Genomic DNA, 23,713 nt, shown 5'->3' with positions numbered 1-23,713 from the left:
TATAGCAAGTTTATTATACATGTATCTCTAGCACACTAAATTTCTAAAGAATTTCAAAAGAAGTTTCTTATTTCATTGGTCCATTGCATGGAGAATTATAACCTAACATAACAACATGCTCAATACATGTTTTCTAGGTGACATTCACAAATGCTTCATAAATAAACCTTGTTTAATGTATCTAGCAACAAAAACAATGAAGGAAAGGGTAACAGAAGAAAAGGTAATTTCTACCTGTCTTGCACAAGAAAATTACCAAATCACAAGATTACTAAATCACCAAGAAATGCCCTGGAAAATAACAATTCTTGGCTCTTCCGCTTCTCAGTTGTAAATCAGCATCCACAAGGCATCTTTCAGAATCATAATCAGAAATCTCAGATAAGGAGAGGAAAAATCCCAAATGCATTATTGTATCACTAGAGGTATTCTGCATTGTATTTCTGTGGTTCATCACTACTTTAACAAAAAAAAAAGGGGTTATAGATTATCCTTTGCATAAAATTAAGTATCAAAGGACTTAATTAGAGCAATTAAGAGCATTTGTGTTAATTTATAAGATATCTGTCTGTCAATGGTTTAAAATATCTTAGATAATTTTATTTCCAGTGGATAAGACAGAAAACAAATCAGTAATTTCAGGCCCAGTTCCTGCCTGTAAAGTATGGTATAACATGGTTTCTGCACACCTTGAATGGTATAACACCTCTTTAAATTAATGTAAGCAGGAAACAGAAAGACTGCAGAGGAATAAATCTGCAGCAATCCAGGCTTGAATCTAAATTGGATTATTTCAAAGGGATGGAACAGACATGTGTAAGATACCTTGGAAAAAAAGACCTAAGCAGAAGGAATGTTTTTAGCACCCCAGGCAACAAAGAGCTGTATAGAAAATATCCTGTACAGTCCATAAGGAGACCAAAATACAAAGATCAAAACAAAACAAAAGATGCACTTTCCAGGTAATGCAAAATTACAGATATTTTAGTATGGTGGATGATAATACCACCATCCCTATAATAACTTACAGAATTATTTATTACCTTCCCAGACACCTTACAATCAGCCATGTATGTGGAATATCCTGACCTTAAACTCCACACCTAGAGCTGGTGCATGCAGGGTATCATTGAAATTCACTTTTCACTTCATTACCACAAGACTTGAGATGTGAGAGGCTTCAATTCCAGCCAATTGTCTTGCCCAAGCCCCTCACAGAAATATAAATAGATGTTTAACTTTCAAAGGATCCAGATTGTGCTTTCTTTTCTGTGCTGTTTTTTGAAGTTTTGAGATCATCTGTTTTATGTAATGTAGCTGCAAAAATATTGCCTCTGAGTTAGCTCTGCAATAATTCACTCTTGCTACAGCAATGATTGAGTAAACAGAAGCTTCTACCAGAGGCATTCTTTTCTATTATTTATTGTAATATTTTTCATAATTTAATGGGAAAAATTTAAAAGCAATATTTTCATCCTTTCATGTTAAATTAATTTACAGTGCTATAAGCCATAATGAAAACAGAGAAATCATCAGCAAAACAGCATGCTAATAAAGACAGATTTCTACAAAGTTTCTTAACTAAACTCATAAAATAATTTTTTTCTATTTCTGTCAGGTCCAGCTTGTCTCTATTTGTTCCCTAGCATTGAAACATACAGTGAAAATTACACAACAATGAAAAAGCAGAAACTACATAAGAACATAGAAATTGAGAAGAAGAAATATTTTAAGCAAATCTAATTTTTATTAGCATATATTCTAAATATCTGCTCCCATATTATGTGGAAATGTCAACCTCCAGCCTTGTGTGGTAAAGGTCTTAGAAATAAACCCATAAAATATTTAAATTAGTAAAGTAGCCTCAAAATGAAAATAGAATAAAATTAAATTAATTAAATATACCCATAGTTTCCTCTCCCTTTCCTCCATCTCACCCAAACAACAGGTGAAGAATTTCTGTCCTGAGTCAGTCACAATTAGTGTTGCCAATCTGTAAAATTCCTTTTGCTATCAACAGCACTTGAGTCTCCCAGGACGAGGCTTAGTGCAAGGAATTGGTGCCTGTGGAAATGCTGCTGCAATTTTGTTCCCTGGACACCACACGGAATTTCTGCTTCCCTGCCCCATCACAGAGCTGGGTTAAAACTGGCAAATGCTGGTTTCACCTGAGGCACTGTGAGCCCCACAGCACCTGGGGGTAAAACTGTGTGCTCAACATCCAACAGGAAGCACAAGTTAATGAAGCAACAAGGTGTCACTTACAGCTCCCCTTGCAGAAATCACATTTTTTGGCAGTAATTTTCAGGTGGTGCTAACCCTCCACAGTATTCCACGTCTCATAAATCAAAGATTAAAATAAAATAAAATGACTGTTCTTTTTTTTTTTTTTTAAGCAAATCAACAAGCTGGGATTTGAACAGTCCTGCAACTCTTACTCATGAGGCATAGAATTACAATATCACAGTTAAAAAGAAAAAGAGATGATCCGTTCAGGCTAATGCACTGTTGTGACTGTAATAGGTGTAACATAAGTGAGAACAGGTTTATTTCATAGCTTTGATCTCACAGCTTCCAGCAGGTTTCCAGGTTCTGGAAAGAAAGGATTTGCCACTTCATTTATAGATCAGGGAAATACACTTTGATATAACCAGTACAAAAAATAGCAGGACAACTGTAAGCTTTTCCCAGCAAAAGACCTTTGAAGTTCAACAATGAAATTAAATGACTCAGTCTTCTGGGTTTTGTACTTAGTCCTCTAGAAAGTGTGTCTTGCTATTCTTTTTTTGTTGAGCTATGAAGTAGATGCAAAAAAAAAAAAAAGTTATTAAAATAGTGTCCAATCTAGCAGACTGAGGTAGAAATTAAAATTAGGTAGGTTTAATATAGTAGACAATATATGGTATTTCTGAGGAGAATATAATTTATATCTTTAATCTGCTTAGTTATTAGTTGGTGCTCACATTTCCTCCATTGGCAAAGTTCACCCAAAAACTGTAATATCAGATTCAGATACAAGAAATTAATATTGTGGCATTAATAAAAAGAAGTCACACAGTCTCTTTTTAAGGTTAATTCATTCATTTCACAACAAATTATCAGTGTAACCTGATATAAGTTCTTTTGGACTGACACATTTTTTTTCAATCAAGCTGCTATGAGCTATGAAGATTTCTAATGTGAAAAAAATTACACAAAGTAAGAAAATAAAAATGTTCATCTTCAGAACTGATTAATATGCATCCTTCTTGGTGCCTATGGCCTCTTTTGGTTTTGCATTATCTTTTCAACTACACAGACAGTACAGAGATGAAGATATTAATTCTAATTTGAGTCCAGTAATTTTCACTCTCATACCAATGATTCTGATGACTCTTAGTGCATAATACTAAATCCAACCTAAATAAAAATATGATGAGCAATGTATTATTTTCTCTACTATAATTGTTCATAAATACTGTGCTCTGTTTTAGATGGGTAATCTGGTCAGTTGAAAGCTGCTAATTTACTGAGGCAAAAATGGACAGCTAAATTTCTGTTCTCTCCTGCCACTTCTACAGCCTCTTCCACCTCTATTCTGATTCAGAAGAGTTATTCCCAACAGAAGGGTAAATATGAAAAACTACTCTTATTTCAGGCACTTCAACCCATTTTATATGGAAAAGAAACATAAAGGACAGAAATCACTAACACTTTCCTACCTGGTGACAACAGAGGCAAGACAAGCCAGAACAACATCAGTCATAAACATTTCTCAGAGAGTCAGAGAAAAAAACCTAAACTAATATCACTGCCTCAACACTTACAAGATGTTTGTGTGGGCAGGAGGGTCAACAGAAGACAAAACTTAAAACCTGGAGTGATCTGGCAGAAGAAATTTTGTAGACATATCTTCACGTATCTTCTATCTATGACTAAATTCATGGTCATCATTTTGGGGAAAAGTGATCTCAGCAGTCTGAGTTTGCATCTTGTTTCCTGTTTCTCTTCTATTGCCTCCCGGGCAATTGCATGATTAAGAAGTATACAGAGTGCTAGGACCTACATGGAACTATAAACTCTTTAACCTATAAAAGATCACCAAATGAAGTGAAAAAACCCTATTTACACACGAGAGAGAGAACACACACACATTTTACACCGAGTTTAGGCAGCTGGTGTAGTCAGAGAATAATTTAGCTACTTCTAAGCTCTCTCTAGGTCAGAGGAGAGGAGTGTTTCTCCAGGAGGCAAACAGCCCCAGCTTAGCTGGACTAAACTGCCCTTTGGAAGTGCTTCTCTCTTATCCTTGTGTGTGCAGAACTGGGAAGACAAAAACTTGCAGCCAAGCTGAGCTCAGTGGCAAAACCTCCTGCAGCAAAACATTCAGAAACAAGTCTTGGACATTCCTCCATGTGTGAGGAGGTACAAACACAGATGCTTTTGCATTGCTAGGGAGGTGAAGAAAATGGGATAATTGCATTTGACCAGCTGCATAACTTCCTAGATTTCACAAGCTCTTAGCAGGAACTTAATCAGCTAACACACCATTAACACTTAAAAGGGGGTGTCAGAAGTCGACTCTACATCACCTGCACTAAGAATTCCTGTAAGAACAGGTGGCAGATACACAAAAAACTTGTTATGTGGCCTCTAAATAATTTTAAGGCAGACAAAACACTGGAGAGAGGACAGTACTGCATTCCTATAATCTGGTTACTCAGTGCATTAAATTGATACCTGGATACAAACAGCAGAGCTGGTGTCTGCTTGCACCAGTGTTTACATCCTGCTAACTTCACCTAAAGAAAATTCACATATCTGAAAAAAAACCCACATAGCCCACAAGGTGAACAGGTTATCTGGATAAGCCTAAATCCATATGGGAATATATATGAAGCATAATAGAATGTATATATAAATACAATAAATATAAAAGAAGAACTTATAGAATTTATGAGCTTATATCTGATTTCCAGTGTCATAGGCTCTAAATAAAGTCCCTCAATCTCATGAGAAGCAGCTCAGTAGTGCCATATTAGGGTACTTGGTAGGCATCAGAGCATCAAATTACCTTCCCCTCATAAAACTATACATAAAATCAGAGAACTGACAACACAAAAATAGCAATTATAAGCCCTAGAAAGAGTACTAAGTAGCTATATATTTCCATTACATTATTCAAACTCTGAAAATGAAATTATTTAATAACAATTTCACAGAAGTTAAGCCCAAATATAGTTACATTAACTGAAATGAAACACAGTATAACTATGACAAGTAACTATAACTTAAGGCTGGATTTTCTGAATTCTCAAACATGAATTTTAGCCAAATGGAAAATCATGAAAACCAGTTTACAATCTCCTAACCATTTAATACAGCACTGCCACAACAAAGGACAAATGTCCCCTTCCAGAAAGTTGCTAATGTTATCAGGGATAACAGGTGATGAACCCATGGAATCACTGCAACCCAGGCTGACATAATAATTCTGAACCAATAGCCAAAAAAATAATCTTTGGATTCATAAGTGGGATAAATGGCAGTTTATGTGGTGAACATCAATAAAATGGAACCATCCACTCAAGAGAGAAAAGCTAAAAAATGAAATAGAATCCAATGAAAATAAATGATTCGGATGAAAAATGTGGCATGCAAGGAGAAATGAACATGTGGAACTTTGTGCTGACAGAAGAGATTCAAATTCTTGTCAGCAGTTGAAAGAAAGAAAGTGTAAACTTCTGACAGAAAATGAAATGGGACACTTGGTACAGAAAAGTTACTTTTGCCAAACATTGTCAAAAGTTGATAGTGGGAGTTGCTACAGTAAACAATTGCTGCACAGTGCATATAAAGAACAGCTACTATTGTGAAAAAGCATAAATTCACATCCAGAAAACCTGTGACAGGGCAGCTTTATACTCCTAAAAAGGGAAATTTGGAGGCACTTCTTAGAAGACAACTATTTTTCTCAGTCCTATCTAAAAACCTTTCACAAAGCCAGTATAACTTTTCTCTGGAAATGATTTGTACTTTTATTTTATTCCTTATTTGTATTCTTTGTAGGTCACTGACTTCTTACTTATTCAGGAAGATATCTGCCCTAAGCCAAAATTAATACTTATCCTCAGTTATTCACTGTACAATTTATCCCTTTTACATTAACATGTTAATAATCACAATACAATCATTTTTTCTTTTTTCCTGCCTTGGGAAAATACACATTTGGTGTCACAAATGAAAAATTATGTGCTCTTTAGCCAAGTGTATTGAACAGTCTGGTAGGAGGCATAATTCCATAAGGCACAGATACACTTTTAAACCCATCATCAGAATATATTAAAGGCAACCACTGTTTTTTTGCCTCTTTTACTGCTTATTCACTTTTCAAATAAATGTGCTATAAGTAAATACAATACAAAGTGAATAGAAGAACTAAATGACAGATTGCACTGCACTATTAAATACCGATGGTCATGGGAAGATGGAATGGCAGAAGCCTTCAAAGTTCTGGTAAACACTCAGTCTAATTCCTGCCACTTCAAATTGATGGGCTACACTGAAATAGGACATATACTTCCAAATATTATGAGAAAGTCCATCCATCCCTTAGGATGTGGAAGAGCCTGCTTTAGAAAAACCTACACAAAGAGTGATCCTGTAGAGATGGTAAAGTTAGGAGAAAATGCAGGAATTGGAACTTGCTCAGAATAATGGCAAACCATCTTATCCCTTCTATTGCATTTCTGCTTGGGATCTTTCCATGCTCTCCTCCAATAATCTTACTCAGCACAACAGAACCTCACACTTCATGCTACAAAAGCTTTTGCCATCTAATCTGTGTTTGAAAACCTGTGTTTAGAGCTGGTAGGGTTTGAATGCTGATCCACAAATGAAAAATTAGGCCTATCCCTCTGGTGTGCTCAATAAACTTCTACAGAGGAAATACATAAATCAACCAAGAGAGAATATACTAGGTTATTTAGCACATTTGAAAAGTTGGATTTTTCTTCTACCAAGATTATGAGAACATATGCAAATGAGAAATTAAAAGAAATTTATGCTACCATTTGGAGACATCTACTTTATAGGTGAGATTTCTGACAATTGAGAGCTGTTTATTTTCATGAGAATAAGTTTTAAGAGTCTCATTCTAGTACCAGAGAACTAGATATCTTGATAAAACAAGCCTTTTACCTCCCAAAAGAACATTTGTGCTGATAAGGGTTTTTTCTTTCAAGTTCAGAAACAGGGAGGGCAGAAGCAGAATACACATTAATGCATCAACTCATAGGCAAACTACAGTAGCAATACATTTCTGATTTTATGATACAGACCATCCAGATGAAACACACCGAAACAAAATACTTGACAGAAAGTAATGATATCTACCTATGTGGTTTATTGCTGATTTCTGACCACTTCTCTTTGATGTCCAACTAAGAAGAACAGTTGTATTATCATTATCCCTGCTGAGAATCAGCGCCTGAATCTCCTGTGAAAGTATTCAGTATTTGACACCTGCTGTTAACAACAAAGGAACATTAATCCCCTTCCTTGTGACTGCTAATTGTGATACTGAAAAATTCGTGACCATGTGTTTTCAAAATAATATTTTTAAAAAATCCACTCTGAGGAAAAAAATTCACTCTGAGATGCTTTTTAGCCTTTCCTCAGATTAGGTTGTAAGAGCACTTGTTTTAAAACTCAAGATTTTGGAATTTCTCTTCTATTACTCAGTGGAATAAGATGGCACTGACAGTTGCTGTTCTATTCCAGGTACTGTAGAACAGATTCTATTTTAGAATTGGCAACAAGTTAGTATAAAAGACAAAAATGGAGAATTAAACTTTAAAAAAAAAGAGGTAAGGGAAGAAGATGATATGCTAGTTTTAAAAAGTTGTAAACAACTATAAGCAGGAGTGACTGAAAAAGTGTTTCAGAATGGAGAATGAAAAAGTGCTTCAGAACAGACGATGGAAGTAATTGAAAATTAATTAATATTTTTTACTAAATTCATGTGGAAGGAGCAAGAATATTACAGATACAGTCTCTATTCTATTTTACAGAGATTTATCATCTAATCCATAGATCATTCACAAAATAAACTGTGTTGGACAATAATATATCAATTATATTTGAAATAAATTTGGAAGCAATGTTTTATCTCTAAAAGAACCTATCCTGATAAAGAATTGAGAAGAGTCAGGAATATGCATCAACTTCAGCTTTTTACTACTGTAAAATACAGCTACCTGGACACCTTAAAAACAAGTGAGCATCTTTGAAGAATTGATAGGAACAGAAGAGACAAGAGTGCCTTGTTTGCTGTTCATGTCCCTCAGATGATGTTTTTAGATAAAAAGATCCCTATAAGAAAAAAAGGGTACTACCCATACTGTATATTCTGAGGTATAGCTTGAGGCACTGCATATTTTTCATATTATGAGCAGCAAAACTCCTGACTCTAATGGAAAACTACTTAGGTTATAGGCTAAGTGAGCATGAAGGTGGCAATAAAAATAAATCTGCTATGTATTTCGTGCTGAAGTATTAACCTTGATTCATTTATCATATTCTGGCATACTTTTAGTCAGGTCTATACTACGAATAATTTGTCAGTCATCATAGATTATTTCAGAAACATTTTTAAGCTGTGTATATAGTACACAAACATTTTCCAGTTACTGTTTACCTAGGTGTCACATGCAGTATTCTTCATCAGATTTCAGTGCAAAAAGTCTGTGATTATATATATCTACAGGCTTAATACTAACTGATTGCATTCACAAAGTAACAGGATAAATCCACACTAGCTTCAAAAGTCTATCTAATATCACATAGCTGCATAAAGTGTCACATACAATTATTGCTAAAAAGACAGACCAGAAAAGTACTTCATAGAATTCTTAAAGTTGGAAAAACCTCAAAAAGAATCAAGTCCAACAATTAACCTAACTTCACCAATTTCACCACTAAACCATATCCCCAAGCGACATGGTATCCAAGGATTGTGCCTCAACTACTTCCCTGGGAAGCCAGTGCTTGTTCCAATATTTGACAACTTTTACTTTGAGAAAATTTTTCTTAATACCAAATCTAAACATGCCCCGGCACACTTGAGGCCATTTCCTCTCAGGAGAAGAGACCAACTCCCATCTCACTAGAACCTCCTATCAGCTGAAAGCCTGAGCTTCCTTTTCTCCAAGGTGAACACCCCCAACTCCCTCAGTCACTCCTCATAAAACAGGACTGGCCCTAAAGCTGAGCCCTGGGAGCATCCCTAGTGTCTGTCCCCAGCTGGATGTGACTCCACTCCCTGGGCCTGGCCCCACAGATGGTTGTTACCCAGCAAAGAGCACATCCATCCAAGCCATGAGAAGTTGGTTTCTCAAGGAGAATGCTGCAGAAGCGCTCTTCCACACAATCCAGGAACCTCCTAGACTGCTTCTTCTCTGCTGTATTTCTGCATTCCCAGAGGACATCTGGTAATTTGAAGTTCCCCAAGAGAAAAAGGACTAGTGACCATGAGACTTCACCCATTTGCTAAAAGAATATTTCATCTTTCTCTTCATCCTGGTGGGAGGTCTATAACAGACTCCCACCTTGCCTTGCTGGACTTGTCCTGATTTTTAACCAAAACCACCCAACCCTGTTGGCACCAGATTCAAGCTCTAGACAGTCAAAATACTCCCTTCTATACAGGGCTGTCAGACCACCTCTCCTTCCTTCCTTATCTCTTCTAAGGAATTTATAGCCATCCACTGCACACTCCAGGCATGCAAGTCATCCATATCTCTGCGATAGCAGCTGTGCCATGGTTTTCCAGCTGCCCAATGGGCTCCAGTTCCTCCTGTTGGTTGTCCCTGCTGTGTGCACTGGTGCAGGTGGTTGTTGGGCTATAGATCCCCCCGCCTTTCTGCAGGGAGAACCCCTAATTCCTGTATGACCACTCTCAGGTGCTTCCACGGTGTCTGACTCATCAGTAATTCCTGCATCTTTGCAGCCACAAGGATCTCCAGCCCTTACCTCCTCTGAGCTGTCAGACCAAAGGACCTTGCTACCACACCATCCCCCAAACATGCTGTTCCCAGGCTTATCTCTGGTGAACCTGGTTTTATATCTTTCTCCCTTCAAATCCAGTTTACTCTTCATTAAACATTGATAACTCCTGTGCAAAGATCCTTTTCCCCCTTTGGGACAGGTGTACCCCATTTGTCACCAACAGGCCTGGTGTCATGTAAACCGACCCACAATTATAATTAACACAGCTGAGAGTTTGTATCACTAGAAGTATGAAAGCAGAAAGTGAAATTAATTTTCATCTCCTTCATATGGTTACTTAACAAAGCAGGCCTCATGAGGACACATGATGTATTTCAACTAGAAAAAAAAAAGCAAAAAAGCAAAAAAGCAGCACGTAATTACACAACTCCTTGGAGTAATGGGTTTGTATCCTTGAAAATTCTCCAGAAAGTATTCTGTGTGAATCACCTCCACTGTTACATTGCTGTCAGTTCAGACAAATGATGCATGCAAATGCATGCTTGTACAAACAAACAGGGTGTTTATAATGCAACATTTTAATATAATTACATCACTGGGTAATTAGAATGTGCAGTTATATAAGTCTCACCTTTCTCCTTCTGCTACTGAATGAACTGCTAACTACTAAGGAAAGATTAATCTTTATTAGTGACAATTGAGTTAATGGTTTCTGAACATGAAAAGGAAAACTAATGCCTCAAATGTGATATTTTCCTAGACAAGCAACTGCTGCTATATAAAAAGTTTCTGTACAGCAAGTCATTATTTTCCTAATTGTTTAAAGGAATAAGATAAAATTGGAGAGTGTAAAGCAGGAAGCCAATGCATCGCTAAAAGTATCCTTGTATCTGCAGTGACAAGGATACAAAGCTACTACTGAACTCAGAAACTTAGGTTTTTCATTATTTGTGTGGAAAACTATTTATCAAAATACTGGTTGACAACTCATGGTTAAAAACATCAGATTAAAACAGAATTGTAGCATTTCCAGAGTCCTAGTGACTGTTTTCACATTATCCAATTCTGTGAAACTGTGTGAAGAGCAAGACAGAGACTGTAGATCTAAATCCATTTGTTATATTTGACCATAACTTTTATGCATTCTAATAAACCCAGGAAGTCAAAGTTTCTTTCCAAAGACTCATGAGACACTGGTATTTAATTAGAAAACACCATTTTATTTTACCTCCTAGGATCTGAATTCAGCCTGATTGGTGAGAGGAAAAAAAAAAAAAAAAAAAAAAAAGATTTTGTAAGGGAAAAAAAAGTAAGTTGGAAAATTCTAATTCTGACTGAAAGAATTTAGAATTTTTTCCTATGCTAGGGCAGGGCTTGCAATTTTACTACATGTACTGATGATAACAAAGCATATTGAGGACATGGACTGTATTTGAATATGTCTGTTTTGATACAGGTACAATTTACATAGTGAGTTTCTTGGAATATACTGATTCTCAGTCTTTGCCTGATGTGTTATGTAGGGTAAGTATATTTCTGACCCACAATACAGAGTTTAAAAAAAGGCTTATCACTATTTAGGCTTTGTGTGGCTGATTGTATGCATTAGTGAGCAATAGCCTCTTTCCACAAAGAACATAAATGCATACTTTGGAGACTTCTGTGACTTAGTAAAGCTCCTTTTTCTCTGAATCTTTCATATGCATAAACTGTTTGCAAACTACACATTTATGTCATGTTCTTGCTTTTCATCTTTATACATCAAAGTGCATTGTGAGAGAGAACTCCCACAAGCAGGGTGTGAAGCCTGAAAGAATCAATGCAGCAATACCTGAGAAACAGAATGAAAAGCCATACTCTCTTTCCTGATCATTCAGCTGGCATCATAAAACTGTTCTACTGATAAAATTGTGCTCCATTATGCATTTTTAGCAAATAGATAGACAATATTTGCTCCACTATCAGGAAAATACACTTGTTTGTACAAAAACCTTTCACAATAAAGACTTGATACAGAGCACTGGGTTATGACTCTGCAAATATCACCCATCATAATGAAGGAATTTATTTTGCAGCTAAGAATTCTTGAACTGTTATATGAATTTACTCCTTTTTTTTTTAATCACTTATAGCTAAATTTTTCACAGTATGCTTTTCATCATTAAATAAATTAAGGCATAGACTATCCAGAGCCTTAAATCTCCAGTTTTGAACTTCCTGTCAAAACCAAAATAATGCACTATGAGTGAAATTTCTTCACTGAAAAGGTCACTGAGCTTTGGAAGAGGCTGCCCAGGGCAGGGGCCGAGTCAGCATCCCTGGAGCTACTAAAAGATGTGTAGATGTGGCACTTGAGGACGTGGTTTAGTGATGGCCATGGCAGTTCTGGGTTAATGGTTGACTTGATGATCTTAAAGGTCTTTCCCAGCCTAAACTTTTACATGATTCTATCAATACTGGAATAAAGGGCCCTGCCTTCCAAATGTCCAATCAACCTCTTATTTAAGAAATTTAAGACCTCAAGCAGACATATCTGTATTCCTCTCAATAACTGTAGTAAAGAAAATGCAATGGAAGTATAACAACATAGTTCAACAGCTCCATCTCAACTAATTAATTTTCTTTCTCCTCAGGATTCTCTGGAACAATAAATACAATATTATCTTTCTTTAAGATTTTTTTCCCCCAGAGGAAAATAACTGTATGAGAACTGTCCAGGCATTTACTATGAAAATTTGCATCGTTATCTCTTTTTATTACCGCAATGGAGCGTGTTGACAATAGACTCCCAAATTACCATTTCTTCATGTATTTGAAAGTAATGGAGAAAAACTAATTCAGTTAAGCTACCAAGGATAAACTTGATGCAAATTATATAACTTCCATAAATATCAGATATGCTTGATAAACTCTTATGTTTGTCAAATGCCTCTATACTGAAGTGCTTGGCTTACCTGCCACTGTTTCATGAGGTCCCGAACCATTTTGGCATCCTCTAGTGTCTTTTCTTTGTGTGTAGCATCCTGCAGGACATTTGCAGTTGTTTCAGCTTCTGTGAGCCACGCAAGGAACTTTTCGAGATCCAGGTAGAATTGCTGCAACATTCTTAGGGCTGATTCCAGAGCTGCTTCACGTTCACAAACCCTGCACAAGTACAAATAATCAAATACAGCGCTCTTTGGAAAAAAACAAACCTTAATCATTAAATCAAAATATTAAAAAAATCACACAAAATATTTTTCATGTACCAGTCAAGGTAACTTTGCTGATATATTAGCTACAAAACTTGTACTGTATGTCTGTCAGGTAGGATTCTCTTTTTTGTTTTCACCTGAGAAGTACAAAGTGGAATCAGTCTGACACAAAATCAAGCAAAAGCACTTCTTTCAAAGTACTATGCCTAAAATATGCACAATGGAAAATCAGAAGTAATTCCCTGGTTTTGTTTTAATTAAAGGTTATTGTTTTACAGTACAGTGGAAATACTTGTTTATTTTTAGAAATCACAAAATAGTTCCGGACTACTGCATGATACAATAAATTCAGTGATTAACTTTCACTACTTGAAATTTGGAGATTGTGCTCAACATCTTAAACCCTTATAACAGTAAAGGTTGTGGTGGGCTTTGTGTTTTTTTTTATGTATTATTTTATTTTTAATTTGAATGTGATAAATTACAAGGATGATCTCTATCAGTTACAGGATAAAGTACAGCTTTTAAAGACAAAGGCTATATTATTTTTGGGGAAGGTCTAACTCAGATTGGGAAAGAACACTAAAGATTTCAGCAACTCTCATCCTAAAAAAAACATTAAAGCAGATCTGTGTTATATCAGCATTCATGCGCAATGTAGGTGTCATGTATTCACTGATATTTTTGCTTTGAACTTGAGCAAAATATGGATTTAGAAACATGAGCAGCTAAGTATGACATTGTTATTAGCACAAAAATGTCAAGGTAACTTACCTATTGTATCACATGCATATTTGTTTAACATCAACATGATACCTAAATACTTTTTTAAGATCTGAAAATGCTTACTAAGGTCATTTGGTAATGTGCATTACTTCAAGTGGAATGAACGCACTTTGATGCACACCTATGTTAAGTCTACACATCTGTGCTGGTCTTCACATATCTCAATAGATTTCCTGCCTAGTTATGGAGATTCTAGGATACTCGATTCTAGCAGACATAACTTCTCAAGCTGTAATTAATCAGAGGAGGTCATGAAATTTTCAAGTGCTGATCTCTTGTTCTAATCCTGTTTCCTGTCGTGAAGGGGTTGTACTCCTTGGAAAGTGATGATATCACCCTAAACCCCGGATCACTGGTGGAAGTGAGAAAACAAAAAAAAAAACAACCTACCACAACAAGTTTTGCCAAGTGGCACTGACTTAACAAGTTTTTTGACAACCATATAGTTAAATTGCAGCAGAGGATAGTAAGAACAGAAAAAGTCAGTCAGAGTACAGGCAAGGACAACCACTACAGGAAAAAAATATCCTCCCTGAGAGACTAATGTTACAAGAACTGCCATATTTCTATTAAATTTTTAATCCTTTGACATCTTATTTGCTTTTCCCAACCATTTTGTTCAAAAAAGGACTTATTTTTCATTCAAAATCCAAAAAAGCTATTGAATGCCTCACTACAAACCAATTCCTCAGGTTTTTTTTAAAGCTTAAAAATGGACTGGATTTTCACCTCAGTTGCACCTGTTGCCACCTACAAGAGCTCTCCACATCATGGCACTGCTTAGGCTGCATTAGAATGTGTCCCCAGGGGGCTGCCAGCAGGAAACACTCAGCTGCAGGACAGTGAACCTGGATCTGTTTCCCAGCCTTAGTCTATGTGGGCATAAACATGGCTTGTGGTCAGGCTACATTTCTAATTTAAAATAACTGCAATGAAAGAATTTGGTTTTTTTCTTTTTTTTTTAACTAAAGATTAATTACCTAGAAATGACACCTAAAGATACTAGCAATATGCATTAAAAGAAAATAAGACACAGAAAATATTTTACCTGGAAAAGTCTCTGTTGACCTATTTACCACTTTTAGCTCAAAACCAGCATTACATTTATTCAACACAACTTGGAAATGGAATACAATTTCATGATCTAAATGTATTTTTTTCCAGTTCTTTAGAGCACAATTCTAAGATATGCTTTATAGCATTATTCTAATTCAATTTACAGTGTGCACCATGGTAGTTAATAGCCTTTGCAGAATCACATAAAACATTTTTTTTCTCATGCAGTTCCTTCATAATATGAAGGGCACATTTTTAACTACTGTACACCTGCATTCCTATAAATACATAGCAATGCTCTAAAAATAACAACATTCTGCAAATACACAGTGAGATTAAAAAAAAAAAAACAAAACACAAGCACAGATATGAAAAAGATATTTAAAGAGAGAGCAATTTGAAGGATTACTCAACGTCAGAATTAGTGTTTTAGAGAAACTCCTGGACTTCATAAAAAAATACAGCATTTCATTCAAGAATGAAAGCATTTTATTCAAGAATAAACTTCAAAGAATGAAGTTTACATCATGAAGAATCTTCTGGCACTTCTATGATGCACAGAAATCTTATGGGACATAATTCTTTCAGTCTACAGAAATGTGCTTCTTTATAAGCATACCAATACCAAAATTCCACCAGAAATTATGTAGTACGTTGCATTTTAAATTTTGATTCAGCTAACATGCAATAAACATTCAGCTGCATTGACTGTTCTGCAGCATATCAATAAACGTCACTCTACTTGGCTTTCTTACTACAAAAGTATGAAGATAGAATGAAAAAAGAAGGTCTAAACAAGAAGAACAAAACTGAGCATCAAATCCAGCATATGTTAAATTACACAGAATCATAGGGGTTAAAGAAATATGTATATTGAACGAGACATTATTGCACAAAACCAAAATAAAGATATTTTCTCTTTAGTCTATATTATCCAAGTATATTTAATTTCATAGTGAGTGCAAACAGTAAGAAAAAAAATAATGGGATAATAATGATTTAATCTGTTATACTATGATATAAAAACAATCACAGAGTGTATAACCAAAAGCTTCTTATTCAAGAAAGAAACATTAAAGGTGGGATTCATTTTATTTTTATCTAGACACCCAGAGGACAGGCAAACTACACTCCATCTACAAAACATGGACGCAGCATTTCTGGAATCCAGCTCCTGCTCCCTTGCCTATACACATCTGTTGTACCAGACCAAGGTCAGAGTAAACTATTTCTCCTGACTACAACAGTAAATCCCCTATAACTCAGACTATTTTAATTTAACAAAAGCTTTAAATTATTTATGTCTAAAAATAGGCAAGTTGGTCCCCAAACATCCCTGTAAATTTGATTTTTAGGAGCTAGTGGCATCAGTGACAGTGCACTCACCAACTCTAGTTGTTGTATTAGCTTTGTTGCAGGGCAGAAGTTATGATGCTCTTTTAAGTACATGTCAGCTGAAGGCTTTGAGTTGAGGGAATAATGGTGGCATGCCAGGGGAAGTGAGTCAAGCAATGTGTGAAAATTTATACCAGGAAGGTGTTTTTAAGGGTTTAAAAAAAAAATGCACAAAAAGAGAAAGTTACCTGCCTCCGTTTCAGGACATTGTCGTCGTGCTGAGAACTTTTAAAGCTAATATTTTTTAAACACAGCAGTACACAAGTGTTCATGAAGAAAAGGACAGTAAAATTAAGTTATCATCTCAGAATGTTCTGTAATTCTGTGATTGAAATTATTGCAGGCGTGCTTCATTCAGCACTACCAAATCCCATACAACACTATGAATGCAGTGTTTTTAGAGGCTCTGAAAGTGTGAATATCAGATTTTTCTTCAGCTGTAGTGTTTGCTACATAATTTGGAATGAATGATTCACATTTTATGAGTATCTGTGTATTTCAAATTGCAATGCTTATTCACAATATGAGATAGATGGTGAGGGTCAGTGTGTGAATAATGCTTTGAGATGCTCAGGTAACAGGCCATGCAGTAACTGCAGAGCACAAACCAACACATTGCTGTTCCCCAGGCGTTTCTTTAAGAGCAGTAAAAGTAAAGCAAGTCTGTATCATTCAGTGTTCAATAGATCACTAAATCACACTTCCATCTGCAGACTGTAGTGATCTAAAGTTATCTCCCTGAGATATAAAATAAAATATCCTGGACTACTGGCTGACAAAGTATCAGGAAATGGTTTTGCTTCTATGGTTCATGTGGTTCTATCTCTATAACTGTATTTTCTCTTTTCTAACAGTATATTCCATACAATAAAAAATAAAATAAAATTTAAAAAGTTCCCTGAATTTCCTATATTCAGGCAACTATCACAGAAAATTTGAACTACATGCATCATCCTGTTAATGCTGGAAAAAGTTTGCACCGTTTTCATAAGGTCTATATCCCTTTTATGAATATGAAAAAGGAAGAATTGCAAATTTTTATTGGAATATTTCATTTTTACTACTAAATAAATTTCAGCCCTCACTGGTAACTCTTCTTTAGCTGCTCTAACTTGGACTGATAAAGAACCTATCAAAGAGGGAGAATATTTTAACCTCAGATAAAGTTGGAACACAAAGCGATGTCACAGATATGAAAATTAAATTCTTAAAGCAACTAGTATTGATAAAATTTTGAAATGCAAATTCAAAATAAATCATATTCATTAATTTTGGGATTGCTGGTTAGAGAAACTTTCTTTCAGAACCTGGGTACTATCTTCTTCAGTGCCAGTTAAAGTTATTAATACATGCTAGTAAGTGATGAATGCTCAGATTAACTCTGGAATGCCTGTTACAACATTCAGTGGGGAAAACTACATTGAGACAGCATTTTAAGTACTGCTTTCCTGTGTTTTTCTGGATGTCAACTAGCTTAACACCAAGGTAAGGGACACTTAGGATTTTTGCAGTAACATTTCTGCATAAATGTGCCTTTTATTTTGACCATCTGAACAGAGGTACTAAGTTTTCTCTGTTGTATATTACTGGCATATAGATGTGGATATAAATTTTTGGAGTGATCTTTATATATGCAAACTTATGTCCTACTATCACTATTTTGTCTGGCTTGTTGGAAAATGTTCTTGACCAAGTTGATCCTACAGTACTGGAGATTGCTCACCTGTGTGCAACTCTACCTCTGAAATAATTTTGTTGCAAATGTCTAGAAAGCCTCAAATTGAAAGCAAACTTAGAGCTACAACATCAGTATCCAAACCACTCGAGATCAGCATCCACATGTAGCTGACAAATGCCCATAGGCTCTTATCCTCTCATTCTGAGTGAGGAACCAGGAAAACTGTGGAGTGCTGGTACAAAATTTTGTACTCTAAAGACAGACTTGGGAGTTGGCTGGGTATCTGTCAGCAGGTGGTGAGCAATTGGATTGTGCATCACTTGGCTCTCTTGGGTTCTGTTACTCTCTCTCTCTCTCCTTATAGCTATAATTAATATTAATAATAATATTAGTAGCATATTCAGTGTCATTCCAACCCTCGCGTCCCCCGCAGTTAATAAATTGTTCTTATTTAGCTTTTCTAGAGGAGAAAGCCAGCAGATTTAGCTTTTCTTTCCAATTCTTCTTCCTGCTGTAGGGAAGTGAGCAAGTGGTTGATGGTACTGAGTTGCTGGCTGGGGTTAAACCTCAACAGTGCAGTGCTTCTCTCTGCCTTCCATTTCTCATTTCCTTAAATTCTCAACAACTTGATCTACTGCCTGAGAGCTGACTTGGCTTCTTCAGATAAGCTGAAGGGCATCTCTGTCTTGGCTGCACTATCCATATTTATAACAAACGAATAGCCAGTGATATAATTTTAATATTCCAGATTTAATTGGGCATACAGAGAGATTAAGTGCAACAGCTGGTCCAAAATAGACACACAAAAGGCAGCTCTCTGCTGATTCTCTTTATTTCTGCAGGAAGGAAGAACAAAAGCCCTCAATGTCCCCATGCTCTGATTGGAGCTCAGAATGTGTTCACAGGGACAAAGTCGTGCTCTTTCCCTAGCAATCACAGTTTCCTAAATGACGACACTTTCTTCAGATACAAAAATTAGAACATTCTAAATCATCTCCTGATCATAGTGATAAGCCCACAGTTTGTCTTTTCTTAAAAATCTGTTAGGACCAAGGGGAAATGCTTCAATGAACTATTACTCCTCTATTAAGCAAGATGCAAGTAATTTTTTCCTGAACAGTTTTCGTATTATAAATCTCTTCAAAAGAAGAAAATATGTTTCTGGTGTTTCTCTGCTTAGGAAAATGAATGCAGCAAGAGACAGAAAATTATTTATTTTTGCTACTATTCATTGGCTGGCTTGTTTCTAGCCTTATACCTCTCACACATTTTCTTTTTAAAAACTGGACTTCTATGAAAATCACAAAAATCATCAACCCTTCTCACAGCATTTTCCTCTGAACTTTCTTTGTTTCTAAAGATACTAAATAAATTTGAAGACATATTTTTGAATTTAGACTCTTTGTCCCATACATTTATTTTTAAAGCACAACTGTTATTGAATAGTAAAAGAGAAAAAAAAAAAAACCAAAAACAAACCAAACAAACCCTATGTTTATCCTTTAAGTTTCAGATCAGTCTTGGATATTACTCCCCCATCTATTCTACACCATTTTTTATGAGACTGAGAAGAGTTGCTAAAAACAAAGGAAATATGATCCCCTGGGGAACAAAATCACACAAATGGTCTTCTGTACAGGACCTTTAAACAACCCCTTTTTAATTAAGCACCTGACAACATCAGCACAAAGGGATCTGTGCTATCCTGTAAGAAAACTTCTCATCAACCTTTTAAAAAAAAGTTTCTGTCTCTTCTTATACTCTATTCACTTATGGGATCCTACATTCCCAAAATGCCCCTTAATGGGATAAAAAAGAGAGAGAGTTAGAGGGAATGTTTTCCAACAGGCTTTTCTTGCCCACATCACTTTTGTCTCCTTTCTGCAGCTTGCTTTGCCATAGGTTAAGAATATATAAAAACATATTATAGGTGTACATCTTCTCTATGTTCATCATAACCATAGATTATCACATTACATGGTGAACTACAGAACAATCACTAATGAAATTAAGGAGACCCATTTGTAATTACAATCAATTACAGGTTATCTTTTTTGCTATTGAAAACAGTTTGTGTTTACTTGTGATTTTTAATCTCCTGATAAATTTTCATTAAAGTCAATCATTTTTCCAGAGAGTAAATCATAACTGTTACCAGGTTAAAGAGAAGGGAAGCTGAACAGCACTCAACAATCACAGAAATATGAGGTATCATTAAAAATTATTTATAGCCACAGAATAATATTCTGATTAATTCACTCCAGCGGCTTTCCTAAATATCCCTCAATCAAATTTTAAGGAAGTATCTTAGACCTCTAAATAGGTAAAAAAAAAAGAAAAGAAAGAAAAGAAAGAAAAAGAATAAGAAAAAGAAAAAGAAAAAGGAAAAAGAAAAAAAAAAAAAAAAAAAAAAAAAAGAAAAGAAGAAGAAACAAAAGAAAAAGGAGAAGAAAAAGAAAAAGAAAAAGGAGAAGAAAAAGAAAAAGGAAAAGGAGAAGAAAAAGAAAAGGAAAAGGAGAAGAAAAAGAAAAAGGAGACAAAAAAGAAAAAAAAAAAAAAAAAAAAAGAAAAAGAAAAAGAAAAAGAAAAAGAAAAAGAAAAAGAAAAAAAAGAAAAAGAAAAAGAAAAAGAAAAAGAAAAAGAAAAAGAAAAAGAAAAAGAAAAAGAAAAAGAAAAAGAAAAAGAAAAAGAAAAAGGAAAGAATATACAAAACAAAATCCAACAGAACAAACAACCCAGCAAACACCTTCCCCTCAGTTCTCTGAAACCACAGAACAGATTCCAGTCTAATCCTTGGATAATTCAAGTAATGCCCCAAAAAGACATGGGAAGATAATATTTAACAATTCTGTTACTCCTGTTGAAGAGACAAGTCAGAAAAAGAAGAAATCCTGAAATCAAAACTTAAACAAAACAGACAAAGCTAGTCTCTTATTCTACCAAAAGAAGCAAAAAGATTATTGTTTTGTCTTCTTCATACTTCATGGTCTTTAATATGTAGAATTAAGTTTTTTCTTGCATTCCAATACATATTCTTTCAAAATTCCGAGGCAGTTGACAATACAATTTAATAAATAGTATATTAATTACTCAGATTTAATTTAGTAAGATAAAAATCTTTGCTTTCTAAGACAGTGAAGTATAATTGAAAATGATTATGGAATTAATTATATTCTAAAGGCACTTGTTTTCTTAGCTTTACTTACTGCAGAAACAACTAGATTTAATAAGACTGTGAAATGCACTGATGGCATTACATGAAATCAATTAGGGCTCACAAAGGATACGATTAAACTGTTAGTGTAGTTTTCATTTGGAGCATCAGCCTCTGAGGGCTGAACTCCATGGCCTAGCAAAAAAGTGATTTGCTACCATGCAAGAGAGAGAAGCCTCAATTCCCAGGCTGGAAAACTTGTCTGGCAGCACTTACAGTTCTTATTGCACCATGCATCATATTAAGTAACATTAAATAAACACTTAGATAAAAACACACATTATTTTTTCCCCTCTAAAACATGGGCCTCAAGTAGTACTCACATTACACAAAGATGCTGACAGATCAGACTGATTCTATATATTTTAAAATATGTATTCTGTCAATATATTTCAAGAAGCATAAAATACTAACAAGAAAAAACCAAAACAGCTCTGTAAAATTCAGGTCAGAAGCAGCTGGTAACAAAAACTGGTTAGCATCTGAGTAAGAAGGACAGAAAGCAGCCTTCCTATTGCCTCTTATATTTATACAATAAAAAAAAAAATTAGTTGCAAGAACCACTCCATACCTTGTACATTTATTTTTTACTCTTCAAGAAGTTTCAAACTCCAATAGAAAACTGAAACATAGAATAAGTTCTCCACTATAAGGAGATAATCTGATTAAAATAGGTCTGCTGTAGGAAGATGGTAAAACATCAGGAACTACAACCAGAGGTATATGAGAATATAGAGAAATACTAATAATTTATTATTATGCAGATTCAATAACATGGAAAGAAACTACAGCTCTAGTTCTGTTCCTCAGGATCACACCAACATAAATAAATAATTAAGTAGTGAATTTCCAGAGCCCAGTTCAGCAAATTCAGATGATATTAAACTCACTCTCAATTCAACAGAACTTCAGTATGTGTTTGATACAAAAGCCTTACAGAGAAAATCCTAACTCCACTGAGGATGAATGGCTAACCTTCAGCTGACTTCAAAGGGAACAGGATGTTCTCTGATAGTTCTACCTCAATTCTTTTTTGGATGAATTTCAAAGACAAAAATTCTTAGTAGGAGAAATCATAACCCTTCAAACAACAATTCTGGACCATTTAACAGAGTGGAGAGAGACATAAATACACCAAAACTCTAAGTCTGGGAGTGAGGAAGTCTGACTATTCTGCTATGAAGAGACAAGGCAAAAATGGATGTATATATATATATATATATATATATATATATATATATACCCAAACCTTTGTGTGCTCACAGGCAATTCTGGCAGAGTCATCTAAATCTTTCTCTTAAATAGTGCATGATTTGTAAAGTTCCCTTCCTTCTTAATGATTTTTGAAATAGTTATCAGGTGTTTATTTTAAAAAGATACTTGATTTGGCTTGAGGTCTATCATTTTGTACTCACTGCCATACAAGTATCCTTTGTATAGTACAGATAATTTATCCAATATCTGAGGAGATGCATTTTTTTTCCCTAACATATGCCTACCTGTTCTCAAACCATTTTCCAAATTTTTGTCATGGAAATGAACACATAACTGATGCCTTCACCAGTTTAACTGGTGATTCAGCTTTATTTCAGCTTACGGACAGAAATCCATAAAGTGTAGCATAACCTCTTTACAAGCAGCTATTTGGGAAGCAAGTCAAGGATACAAAGTTTTGTTACAGAAACCTCTTGAATAATACAAAATTGAGATTGAGAGTACATAATGTGGTCAATGTAAATAATGTTCAACCTGAGCATTAGGAGCCTTTTCCAAGGGAGGAGTAAAAGGTGGTATTTAGTGCAGTAATGAAGCACTGGGAAAATGGTATGAAGAGCAAAACAGCAAAATTATTCAGATTAGTCAAACCCAGAAGAATTTGAATAATTCCAAATGGGAGAAATCATCAGCAATATGTTAGCAGAAAGATTCAATAGAAGTGTTCAAAACAACAGACACTACAAGGAATATTTAAATGCAGTATAATCTGTCAGGCTCTGAACCAGCTATAACCTTGAAGAAATTCTGTATTTCAAATCAAGACCAACAGCTTAAAGAAGGTTCCAATACATATTAGCATCTGAAAGATAGTAAAAATGAAAGGAATAACTATTTATATCCATCTTTATCTCACTCTCCTGAGCTTGGGCTGGGTACCTTGTCCCAGCCAGCAGAAAGGAGAGAAATTGCAGACATAAAAGCAGTGACATGATGGGAAAACAAATTTAGCTAAAGCAAAATTTAATAAATACATTCCATACTTCTAATTTTATCTTCCCCAATATGAAAAGAAATAACAGTGACACATGCCCACAGCTCTAAGGGATCAGCACAGCATAAAAAGGAAGGGGGTCAGCAAAGGCAGATCTGAACTATGATTTCTTAGCGCCATCTTATTTCACAAGT

The 23,713-nt window shown here is 35.2% G+C and overlaps 1 protein-coding gene across 8 annotated transcripts in view; it reads right to left on the bottom strand.

Moving 5' to 3' along the window:
• Positions 1-23,713, bottom strand: part of DMD (dystrophin) — a 1,148,514-nt gene that overhangs the window by 228,260 nt on the left and 896,541 nt on the right. For all 8 annotated transcript variants that reach the window (XM_030961382.1, XM_030961390.1, XM_030961407.1 and 5 more), the window contains one exon: positions 12,942-13,131. In XM_030961382.1, coding sequence (XP_030817242.1) covers positions 12,942-13,131 — 190 coding nt within the window. The remainder of the gene's footprint in view (positions 1-12,941; positions 13,132-23,713) is intronic.

The sequence above is a fragment of the Camarhynchus parvulus genome, chromosome 1, assembly GCF_901933205.1.
Source record: "Camarhynchus parvulus chromosome 1, STF_HiC, whole genome shotgun sequence".
Taxonomy (NCBI): domain Eukaryota; kingdom Metazoa; phylum Chordata; class Aves; order Passeriformes; family Thraupidae; genus Camarhynchus; species Camarhynchus parvulus.
This window is presented reverse-complemented; position numbering and strand designations above follow the sequence as displayed.